This window comes from Podarcis bocagei (assembly GCF_964188305.1).
Source record: "Podarcis bocagei genome assembly, chromosome: 4".
NCBI lineage: Eukaryota > Metazoa > Chordata > Lepidosauria > Squamata > Lacertidae > Podarcis > Podarcis bocagei.
Genome location: NC_138128.1, coordinates 90,504,058 through 90,516,598, shown reverse-complemented (window position 1 = coordinate 90,516,598; position 12,541 = coordinate 90,504,058). Strand labels below are relative to the sequence as shown.

Sequence of the window (12,541 nt, the reverse complement as noted above, 5' to 3'; positions counted from 1 at the left end):
CGCACAGTGGAGGCCGTTCAATAAATGTAAGCTACTCCTGGCTCACAGGGTGGCGGCGAGGTACGCATTTGAATACATTGATTTGTCTGTTTGTATTTAGTCCTCTGGAGAGAGAGGAAGGGGGCTTGAAGATTTTGGACCAAAACTGGTGACTTTCCAGTGCGCTGTTTCACATGGCTTTTTCTGGCCTGCATGTGTGTGGCGAGGAGGGGGAAAAAACCCCAAACACGGCTTTCAGACACTCTGTTCTGGCAAAGCAGTGTGATGTATGGGAAGAGAAGGCAGAATGTCAAACAGACTTTTGAACCTGAAATGTTATATAGATTATTTCTCCCCGTTGTATAGATTAGGTGGAGCGAAATTCATGCTTGTCCAATAACTGTCATTGCCACCCTCCCACTCCTCCTCCTCGACTGCCGCCTAATTCATTTTTAGAGCATCGTCCGCATTCCTCCCCTTGCTTTTCCTTCAGGTTAGGAGTGGCTTGGGCACTGAGGCACCCCGGACAGGGACCTGGCTGGCTCCCAATTGCCTCTGACACTGTGGGGGTCGTCTACATTTCTCCTTGTAGCAAGCCTTGAAAGCACGGGTCCGATCGGTTTTCTGCTTGCCTAAGTGCACCAACTCCTAGGGGCAGAGGGGTCTTCAGCCCCCTCGGTGTTTTCTGGCAAGGCCCCTGTGATGTTGAGAGGGAGGAGGAGGAGGCCAAAGGCAGCACGGTCCAATGGTTGGCTCTTTCTGGGCTCAGCGCTTGGCCTCCTCCTGACAATTTGGTGCCACACGTATGACGCCACACATGCACGACATGTGCTGCCCCCACCCCCAATCCTGGACGCAAGATGGTGCCTCTGCGCTTGCCTCAGTCCTTTCCAAGGGAAAAGCCACTCTTTAGTGATAGATCGGAACAACTGGCAGTCCAGGGGAAACCTGAATTGCCCTTTGCTCCGATTGAGCACTAAAGAGCAGTTTCCCCCGCTGGTGGGGAGCAGCAGGAGAAGAGGAAGCGTGGAAAGCCCTGTGTATCTGCATCCCAGAGACTCTTTGTTTTCAGGCTCCTTTCTCCTTTCGCTTGTCCACTGCTGCACCTGTCACCAGAAGTCATGCAACAGCCTAGAACCAGCCATTTCCCTTAAGCTAGACAAAAAAAGGTATATTACATTTACCCAGAAATGACTTAGTGATTTACGCCTGTAGTTGCCTAGTAGTCACCATGTGCCAGTCTAGGTTTTTAAAAGCATTAACATAAGAACAGCCCAACATCCTCACAGGGTCCGATGCCTGTCCCCACCTACAGATACATTTCAGACTTTTTCATATACTGTTTCCTTTCCCACTGAGCTGCATAAAAGGTAAAAAAAAACACACCTTTCTTTGAAACTTTTCTGAGGTCCTATGTTTCCCTAGCTTCCTGACGGTGTTGCTGAGCCATTCCAATGTATAAACTCTGATCTTAGGCTCAAAGCTAGAAAGAAAGTTAAGGGTGGCAGCCTTAAACATGTCCTTGCATGTCTCCCATTTCAATCGCTGGGATTAGAAGGGCTTGTTTTTAACTGGTTTGTGCCCATTCTTCCTTCCGCCGACCCTCCTGCTGTGAAGTCTACCTCTGAATACAGGCCTGAGTGGAACCCGTGGATTCTGAGCATTTGGGGGGTCAGTGATCCTCAAATCCCACTCTATGGAAATGAGATGAGGAAAGGTAGTTTAGCTCCAGCTTCTTCCCCAACCCCCACACTGAATGAGAATGTCAGGGAGGGTTGGGGAGCAGAAGGCTGCAAGCTTGCACTAATCAATATGTAATATTGTCCATGGTCTTACAAGTGATATTGTATTAGGTTACTGTATATAATGCAGTATTGATTATATCATATTGTATAATCACATATAAACTGACATGTATAACAGTCAGGAGGGAAGTGGCCACTACCGTAGGCCACAGTGGAGAAACAAGCTTTGGACTGCAGGCTTCTTGAGGTAGGAAGCCAAGAGACAAAACTATAGTCTCTATAGTTTGGCTGCTGAAGAGATGTTGTTGGAGACCCCTCTGGTTGTCACAGGGAGGAAGAGAACAGTGCAAAGTCCACAACACCCTCACAGACCCGCCGTATCTGTCCAACAAAGCTGTCGTTAACGACAACTTGAAATCTGAACGGCGATTCATCGCTAGGCGTTTGATGTTGTGTCTCTGCAAGCGCAAGCCAACTTGGAATTGTGGGGGGGGGGGAGATGCTGTCTGAGGTTCCAGATTATTCCCTGCACAGGGAGGCACGCACAAACTCGCACCCTTCCGTGCCTGATAACCGGATGCAGAAGTTGGTGAGGATTGCAATAGACAGAGCCTGACATGGGAAGTGGATGGGCAATTCCTCAATAACGAATCAAATGTAATTATTTAGTGGTCTGTTTACCTGGTGACAGTGATGTTGGGGCTTGTTTTGAGATCTCATTATGCAATGGGCAATGCAAATCTACCCAAAAAAATCTAAATATGGCTGCATACACGTAATACGAAGCTGTTTCCTATCAAATTTGTCTAGTGTAGGTCAAAGGTGGTATATGAACAACAACTCGAGACCTTAGCCTGACAGAGTGCACATACAAGTAGGATTAAGAAACGGAGAATTTCTGCCCTGGAGCATAGTAAGGTGGAGGTTTTGTGTTCAGGAGGTAGTGCCCAGTTTGGTGTGGACTGCCCAGAGAATTTGATCTGATGCAAAGTGTGTGTGTGTGTCTGTTTGTGTCACAGACAGAGAGAGAGAGATGTGTAGACTAACAGGACTACAGACATGTAGGTTGAGGTGGGGGAATCGCGCCAGCAGCCTTGAGTGCATGGTTTTTTGTTGCTTTCAGAATGTGGCTCATTAAGTGATTATATGCATTTGGAACTATTGTACAAAAGCTGCCCTTATGCAGAGCACTGGAGAGAATTGCTCTGAAAGGCCACCCCTTTCTGTAAAGAGGTACAAATTGTTTGTATCCTGTATGAGCAGGTGTCCTATACTCTCCCCTCACCTCCCCCCCCCCCACTTTCTTACTTTCTTACTTTTTTGCTACATGGTATGTGGATTGGGTGATTATATATATTAAAGAGTAGGAATAAGCAGACTAAGAAACTAAGCCCTAATTCTCCACAGCCCAGATTGCACCAGGCTGATGCAAACAGCCCCAAACACCAAGTGAAACGCCATCTCTAGCACAGAGTACAAGTTTGTGCAGACTGGGCTTGGTTCTGAAGCCTCGATGTTGTCCTCTAAAAGGGGTGTACAGCTCGCACAAAAAAAGACACTTGGGAGACGGGCCTGGGATCTGGAGCGAACGTCGCCAGGTTCCCAGACCCTCTTGCCCAGAGAATGAGACATTGGGTGCTTTTGGCAAGAGAGAGACGACCCTCACTAATGCCCTGTTATCTCTTCCTGTGTCTCGCAGAAGTATCCGAGGGCTCAGTCCCCAACGGCGATTCCCAGAGCAGTGTGGATAGTTTGCGGAAGCACCTTCGCGCCGACACTTTCACGCAGCAGCAGCTGGAAGCTTTAGATCGGGTCTTCGAGCGTCCTTCTTACCCTGATGTCTTTCAGGCATCAGAGCACATCAAATCTGAGCAGGTGTGGACCCAGCTTGGGCGGGGGGGGGGCGGGGGAGAGAAGCATTTGGGATACATGCAGCTGGAGAAGCTGTTTCACTCCTTCTTACCGTATTTTTGGCTCTATAAGACGCACCAGACCGCAAGACGCACCTAGTTTTTGGAAGAGGAAAACAAGAAAAAAAAATATTCTGAATCTCAGAAGCCAGAACAGCAAGAGGGATAGCTGTGCAGTGAAAGCAGCAATCCCTCTTGCTGTTCTGGCTTCTGGGATAGCTGCGCAGCCTGCATTCGCTCCATAAGATGCACACACATTTCCCCATACAGTGGTGCCCCGCAAGACGAATGCCTCGCAAGACGGAAAACTCGCTAGACAAAAGAGTTTTCCGTTTTGGAGGTGCTTCGTAAAACGAATTTCCTATGGGCTTGCTTCACAAGATGACAATGTCTTGCGAGTTCCTGCTGGTTTTTTTCCTCCCCCTCCTTTTTCTAAGCCGCTAAGCCGCTTATCAGCTGATCCGATCAGCAGATAAGCTGCTAAAAGCCGCTAATAGCGCTAATCCGCTAATCCGTCAATGGGTTTGCTTCGCAAGACGAAAAAACCGCTAGACGAAGAGAATCACAGAACGGATTATTTTCATCTTGCGAGGCACCACTGTACTTTTTAGGAGGGAAAAAGTGAGTCTTATAGAGCAAAAAATACGGTACTTGTACTTGCCTTACTCTGCATTTACAGACCTCAAATCGGTTTCCTAATCACCCCTTCCCCCCAGGGAACTGTAGCTGGATGAGGGGGGACAGCCTTTCAACAAAGCTCTCATGCCCTCCCCGCACTACAGTTCCCAGAATTCTGTGGGGAAACCACGACAGTTAAATTGGCATGAAACCAACATGAATTTGTGGTGTAAAGGATGTATCTATTTTCACATGCCCACCCTCCCACTTGGCATACTTTTCTTTGTGAGTCCCCACACTCTTTTAAAGTGGGTCATATCTGCATCTGTCTCGAAAGGCAGACAAAAAACTCATTTGAGTCCATGGCATGCACCCATCATTTGCTTCCCCAGTTGTCACCACACCATAGCTGTCAACTTACAGATTTGAAAATAAGGGACCAGCAGCCTCGAAATTAAGGGATTTTCCAAGCACAGGTATTTTCAACTTCTGAGCCCCTCCGGGCCAAAGGCAGAAAGCCCAGCCAGCAGCCAAACAAAGCCTCAAGTGGTGGTTCCCACAGCGCAGCAACCCGGCAAAGGGGATGCAGCAAGGAAAACCACCGTCACCTCTCCGCTGAGAATTGCTGAGCAAAGGCGAGTCCCCAGGCAACCTGGCCGATTTGATCAGCACAAGGCATGCAAGCTCCACCCCCCAGTCGTTCTTGGACTCCTTATTGGGTGAGCAACGCAGCCAAGCAACACAGTTGGAGCCTCCCTCCTCCCTGGCTGGCAGGGAGGGAGGGAGGGAGGGAGAGGAGCTGCTTCCTTTGAAACCCGAGAAATTTAAGGGATATCATCAATAAGGGACAGCAGCGGGACACATAGCTGGGATAAGGGACTTTCCCGCCAAATAAGGGACGGTTGACAGCTATGCACCACACACTTGTGCAAAATCTGCCTGCATGCTCACACACCCAAGCACACAGAAAGCACATCTCCAACTTACTTTTGAAAGGTGCTGGCGTGCCCACTTTGTGCTTTTTAAGGTACATGAAAATGTGATGCAGAAATACTAGCCTGCAGGCACATTTTCTAGAGAAGTCTTGTGTCTTCTGTAGCTCCCCCCCCCAATAGATCGGTTCTTTTCTTGCCTCCTTTTGGAAACAGACACACATACTGCTTTCCGATAGTATTGTTTGTACACCTTGAGGCACCTTGGATGGTAATGTTGAAGGCAGCCTATAACTCACATCCACGCTTACATCACTTTGGGAACTGCACACTTCCTGCAACGCTCTTCAGACAATCTCAGCCACTCAAACACACCATTTAGGCATTTGTGTGAACACACACGCCTTCCCTTTGGTTATTTGATTGTGTAAGGACGCACCCAAAATATCTACACATGCACTCTTGTTTGTGCTCAACCGTTGTGTCCTAAAGACGGCAGTGGTCTATATTTTTCCATCTAGGATACACAAACGAAGGCTACTTTGGAAGATTCAGTTGACCAGATTCTGTGCACATTACCTATAAGACATCAGTGTAATTTTTGTTCTCATTAAGGTCACAGACAGTTAATTCCCTTCCCCAAGTAGGAACTCCAATAGGAGATGTCACAGCTGAGTGTAAAAAACAGTATCTCTTGCACAGAGCTTTAGATAGATATTGTCTAAAAGGCTAGTCCTTTGAGTGGGGTTTTTTAAAAATTTTTTAATTGATTTATATACCACCCTTCAATAAGTATTTCCTGGGAAGTTCTCTCTCTCTCTCTCTCTCTCTCTCTCTCTCTCTCTCTCTCTCTCTCTCTCTCTCACACACACACACACACACACACACAAATAAATAATGAATAGATGAAACATTTATTGTAAATCATGATTTATTGTAAAATAATGTAGCATTATTTTATTTTTATCCTCCGAGAAAAGAAAAAATGGGCTCCCAATTTCTGTTTTAATATTGTAGAACAGTTATCAGAGGACCTGTAAATTCTCATTCTGTTCCTGTGCATACAGGAACGTTAGGTTGCAAAAACGAGGTGTGTGTTGTTGTTGTTTTAAAAAATAATAATGTCAAACTTTAGACAAGAAGGAAGCCGAGTCACTGACTAAAATGCTCACCTCTGATTTAACAGACCCTTCAGTTTACAGAGAATTCTTCTTTTGAGCTTCCTAACGGCCAAACAGAGCTTCCTTGTGCCATCTTCCAACTGATGGTGTTGGTGGTTGTGCCCTTGTCAGAGACAGGACACAACCTGTGAGGATGCAGATTTGATACAGTTCAGCAGGAACTCCTCCTCTCTCAGTTCAGCCCAGCCAGCAGAAGCTAAGGACTTGTGCAGAATGAATGGAGCATTTTTCCCTTTGCTTGATGCCAAGCCCAAGCGCTGCTTTGGAAAGCTCTGTCCCTCCTTCATCTTTACCTGCCTCCCCCAGGCTTGCCTTTTATCCCCCAAGCGGTTTGCCTTTAACACAAAGATCAAAAGTCTTTTTTAAATCACCCCAAGCGGTAAACCAACAATGGGAAGTGAAGGAGAGGTTGGCTTTAGGCTCCTGCTATCCCCGAGTCCCTGAGTTTATTACAATGAATAACCTTTATTTACTTTCATTAGACTATTAAACACCAGCACAGTCATTCTTCCCCCAGAAACTCTGAATGGGGCCCATAAAGCAAATCCAAAGCCTAATTGAGTTCATTTTAATTTCTCTCCGATCACAGCGAATTACTCCAGTGATAAATCAGGGGGCAGCCTCACCCCCAGCAGAAAGCCTAATTTGCAGCTAATTACAAAACTGATTTCTACAGGAAGATCAATACAAGAAGGAATTGGAAATGACTAGGCAATCGCGGCTGGCCAGGGAGGGCGGCAGGAGGAGGGCAGCTCTCTGGGAGCTGGCATGGAAAGCGGGGACAGGGGAAAAACAAAGCAAAAAGAGCAGAAAATCAGTTTTAATTTAACGTAATATTAATCAGAACAACTTTTCCTGCTTTTTTTCCTCCCTCCTGTAGTCTCTCCAGTTCCCGTGTCTGGTTTGGAGGCTGCCACAATAAAAAGGCAATTACCAGTGCCTTTTGGACAGGACACCCTTTTCAAATGCAATGAGGTTTTCCCCCTCCCACCCTTCTGTTAGCCATGTGGCCTGCCCCCACCCCAATTTCATACCCCAATGCACAAGGGTTGGGGGAAGCAAGAAAGGAAGCTCTTTTAAAATAAATAAAAAAATAAGAGAGAGAGAGAGAGAGAGAGAGAGAGAGAGAGAGAGAGAGAGAGAGAGAGAGAGCCCAAGAACGGCTGTGGGGACGAGCTGATCAGCAAGCAAATCCCACCCTTTCTCACAATGCAAACACCCCCAGAGGACATTTTCTGCCCCTAGCAGAACCTTTTTCCACACTCTGTGGCAAGAACAGTCAAGTTTTCTGAATCTGCCTTTCAAAGAATGAAGGGGGTTCTCCCAGCCAAACCTCCATCTTGTAGCATCTGCTGGGGAAACCCAATAGAATCTGGCCAATAAGGGAAAAGGAAATTCATAGGCAAGAGGAGGTGGGCTTGGGGGGGCGGCTGCTGGCCAGAGCTTGCCCTTCCTCTGCTTTGTGCCCTCCTTCTTTGCTTCCATCTGTGCAGGGACCGCGTTGCACCTCTTCCTAACTGTCACCCCCTCCTCCCATCTGCCCACTGTTCCCTTCCTTCCAGCCCATCAATAGAGAGCTTTCTTTTCTCTCTTCCCTAGGGTAATGAGTACTCCCTCCCAGCTCTGACCCCTGGTCTTGATGAAGTCAAGTCAAGTCTATCCAGCTCTGCTAACCCAGACCTGGGGAACAACGTGTCAGGACCCCAGACATACCCTGTAGTGACTGGTAAGTTACAAGCGCAGAGGCCGGAGTCAAAAGCTTTTCCTATTGTCATTACCCCGCTTCTGCTTATCCCAAAACCGTGGCATGCTCCCAAAACAGAGAGCCAAGGAAAGGGACCTTGAAAAAGATGGGAAGAAGGAAGGCAGGACTCTGATGGGGGAGGGCAGCATTGATTTCCCAGCTAAACCAGTTGGCAGGTGTATTTACTTGATTCACCCCTGTCCTGCCTTTTGGCCCCCTAAAAGGTAAAGGTAAAGGGACCCCTGACCATCAGGTCCAGTCGTGGCCGACTCTAGGGTTGCGGCGCTCATCTCGCTTTATTGGCCGAGGGAGCCGGCGTACAGCTTCCGGGTCATGTGGCCAGCATGACTAAGCCACTTCTGGCGAACGAGAGCAGCGCACGGAAATGCCATTTACCTTCCCGCTGGAGCGGTACCTATTTATCTACTGGCACTTGACGTGCTTTCGAACTGCTAGGTTGGCAGGGGCAGGGACCAAGCAACGGGAGCTCACCCCATTGCAGGGATTCAAACCGCCGACCTTCTGATCAGCAAGTCCTAGGCTCTGTGGTTTAACCCACAGCGCCACCCGTGTCCCCTTTGGCCCCCTAGACTCACAGAATAAATAACTAAACGTTAAAATACCAAATGAAGTCATTTGAACACTTTATAAACTTTTTTTAAAAAAGCACAAAACTCAGCAATAAAATCCAGCCAGCCCACAGTGAGCTAAAACATGCCAAACCATGGCTCGTCCAAAAGGCCTTTTGAAACCATAGTCTTAACAAAGCATCAGGGGAACGAGGGCAGGTGTGCTGTAACTGAGAGAGCCCTGTATTTTTGTGGCCACTGTTGTATTTTCTTCCATTGATATCTCCGCATTCCTTCCATCATGGAAGCCAAGACGGTGCACAGGTTGTCCCTAGGCAGTCACCTCTCCCATCCAGGTACGGAGCATACCCTGGGACTACTGGTTATGATAGCCAGGCATTTGGAGGCAGCATCTAATTAGATCTAGGTATATTTGTTAGAAGGGTGGGGGACATATTGAAGCACATGCTTCCAGAAGTATTCAAGTTCCAAGGTAAGAATTGGCACCTTGCATCTTGCCTAGACAATAGCCAGTTGCCAGATAACAGGCGTTGGGTGCTGTTGATGCCCACTGACAGTTAATGATCTGGGCTGGGTGCATGTTCTGCATGGTCTTCCAGAGCAGCCCTACACAGGGCACATTGGTGTCGTCGTCCAAATACGATGTTACCAGAACTCGAATGACAATGGCCAAATGACTGTAAAAGGTAAATCCTGGCCATGGATGCTACTTAAATATCCTGATGGGAAAGCTGGATTCTGGAGCAAACCCAACTTGCAAAGCTGCAGCTGCTGCTTCAGAGACTGGGACCTGAAGCAGAACTTGGGTCCTCAGGTTACAAGGAGGACTCCTGTCCCTTAGCATCTCCGTCTCAAAATGGATTGTTAACCCAGACAATTGCATGCCAAGGCTTTGTGCCTCCCATCACCCCAACCGACTGCATATAGAATAAGGACAGCACACGCTTGACTTTGGATTGAATAAGGCCACAGCTTTATTGAATACAAATGAAAGAGGTTTAGCATAGGCATAGGGTGACCATTAAGTTCCGGTCCGCCTGCTGGGTCAATCCGACAAGGAAAACCAGGTGGTTGCTTCATTAGGTCTGCCCCCAAGGCCAGCCCTGTGTCCAAGCCTGCCTAAGGTAAAGGTAAAGGGACCCCTGACCATTAGGTCCAGTCGTGGCCGACTCTGGGGTTGCGGCGCTCATCTCGCTTTACTGGCCGAGGGAGCCGGCGTACAGCTTCCAGGTCATGTGGCCAGCATGATTAAGCCGCTTCTGGCGAACCAGAGCAGCGCACAGAAATGCTGTTTACCTTTCCGCCGGAGTATTTATCTACTTGCACTTTGATGTGTTTTCAAACTGCTAGGTTGGCAGGAGCTGGGACTGAGCAATGGGAGCTCACCCCATTGCAGGGATTCGAACCGCTGACCGGTTGGCAAGTCCTAGGCTCAGTGGTTTAACCCACAGTGCCACCCGCGTCCCCCAAGCCTGCCTACCATTGGCCAGTCATGCAGGCAGGCTTGAATCCAGCTCCTGATAGGTGCAGGGGCGCTTTCTGCCCCCTCACCTGTTCAGGCAGGATCCCAGCGACCTGAGCCCCCTTGTGGGGCCTGTGTGATGCCACTGCTGTGACCCATAATGCTGCCTCACCAGGGAAGGTGAGTGGACTCGCTGATCCAGATTGCAATGCAAAGAAGCTACCCCACCACCTGGATTGTATTCAGGTGTCATCAGGAAGCTGACAGCAGCTCATTACAAACCCACCCAAATTTCTCCTTTCATGTTGACTAGCTGTACATAGGAGTGGACTTTTGCATCTTGTGTGGTGAGGAAAGTGCCAAAAGTATACTTTATGCATGACAGCCAGACCTTTAACCTTGTGGATGCTGCAGTGGCGTAGCGTGGGGGGTGCAGGGGGGACCGGCCGCACCGGGCGCAACATCTGGGGGTTAGGGTTAGGGGGCGCAAATCCATGGGTTAGGGGGCGCAAATTACTTGCCTTGCCCCGGGTGCTGACAACCCACGCTACGCCACTGGGATGCTGAGCTGAATTTGACTCGCATCGTCTCAAACCACTTATCCCTTCTAGCCAAAATCCTGCTCTTTTAGGCAAATACTTGCATGGCTTGGTACCTCCTGCTATAAAAGGGTGTCACTGTGGGAGGCAGAAACCTATAACAGGCCCCGAACCTCAGGTAACCTCCTAACACCAATATCCCTATTTTTAATGAGTAAATAATGAGCAACACCGCTTGCTTTTTAAACTTGGAAAAAGAGGGCCTGTTTTGGTTTATGAAGATCATTTCCCATGCTTCATTGTAAAGGACAGACTCTCAGAAACTTGCCTTTGTCTGAGAAAGGGCGAATATAGATGACCAGCTTAATTACAACATGATATTTTCTACCATGTGATGGGCTGAACATATGTATTCCTACAAACATTGTTTGATTTCATTTGATGGACTGCCCTGCGTCCAGAAGTTAGTGATGTTAGCAAAGATCACCCCCACATGGGTGTTTGGTCTTCTGCCTTTAGTGATCATGACTGGTGATGTTAGGTGGAGAAGGGACAGAATTTCACGACAAGAGTCGTTTAAGAAATGGCCCACCATTCCTGTTTTTCCTTCGTATTTTTTTAGATTTCACAGTACCCGGTGTTTTTATACTTTGAATGATTTAAACACTTGCTGTTTATGGTTTTCTCCCCCCCCCTTTATATTTTAGGTGGGTTTGGGGGGCGGGTATTTTTCCTTACCAACAACTTGTACGCTTGTTTCTCTAAAGACATGTTAGCTGTCACGCCTTGTAACGAGGGTGCTGTGTGTGTTTATCTATGGCTAATCTTGATTATTTTTAATGTGTCAAGTGAACTGGGGGTGTCCCTCACTTAAAAACAAACCAACAAACCACCAGCAGTAGTTCATATTGCCATGAAATTGAATAGTTTACCTGGCACTGTCATTACTCTTTTTTAGGGGCCGGATTATGTCTGCTTTTTCTCTCAGGCTTTTAAAGATATTTGATTGATTTCTATAATCTCATTGGATCCCTGTTATAACTTTGCTTCCTAAACTTGAACCAAGTCAGACCATTGGTTCATCTACCTTAGCAATGTCTATCCCAGGCATAGGCAACCTTCAGATGTTTTGGACTACAATTCCCATCATCCCTGACCACTGATCCTGTTAGCTAGGGATCATGGGAGTTGTAGGCCAAAACATCTGGAGGGCCGAAGGTTGCCTATGCCTGGTCTACCCTGACCAGGATTTTAGGCAGGGGACAATTCCCATCCCTACCTGGAGATACCAGGGATTGAATCCAGTATGTGCCCAAAGACTCGCAGCTGTCCATGGAGGTGCAGGTCAACTCTGTGTCCTGGGCAACTACCAGCTCCATCTGGTCCACAGGCTGAGACCCTACCTGCCTGCAGACTGTCTCACCAGAGTGGTGCATGCTCTAGTTATCTCCCGCTTGGACTACTGCAATGCGCTCTACATGGGGCTACCTTTGAAGGTGACTCGGAAACTGCAATTAATCCAGAATGCGGCAGCTGGACTGGTGACTGGGAGTGGCCAGTGGGACCATATAACACTGATCCTGAAAGACCTACATTGGCTCCCAGTACGTTTCCGAGCACAATTCAAAGTGTTGGTGTTGACCTTTAAGGCCCTAAACGGCCTTGGCCCAGTATTCCTAAAGGAGCATCTCCACCCCCATCATTCTACCCGGACACTGAGGTCCAGCTCTGAGGGCCTTCTGGCGGTTCCCTTCCTGCGAGAAGTAAGGTGACAGGGCCTTCTCGGTAGTGGTGCCCATCCTGTCAAATGCCCTCCCATCAGATGTCAACGAAATAAACAA

The 12,541-nt window shown here is 48.1% G+C and overlaps 1 protein-coding gene across 10 annotated transcripts in view; it reads left to right on the top strand.

The window, feature by feature from the left end:
• PAX2 (paired box 2) overlaps positions 1-12,541 on the top strand; it is a 144,159-nt gene that overhangs the window by 106,185 nt on the left and 25,433 nt on the right. For all 10 annotated transcript variants that reach the window (XM_081191759.1, XM_081191756.1, XM_081191755.1 and 7 more), the window contains 2 exons: positions 3,424-3,599; positions 7,965-8,091. In XM_081191759.1, the coding sequence (XP_081047885.1) occupies positions 3,424-3,599; positions 7,965-8,091 (303 nt within the window). The remainder of the gene's footprint in view (positions 1-3,423; positions 3,600-7,964; positions 8,092-12,541) is intronic.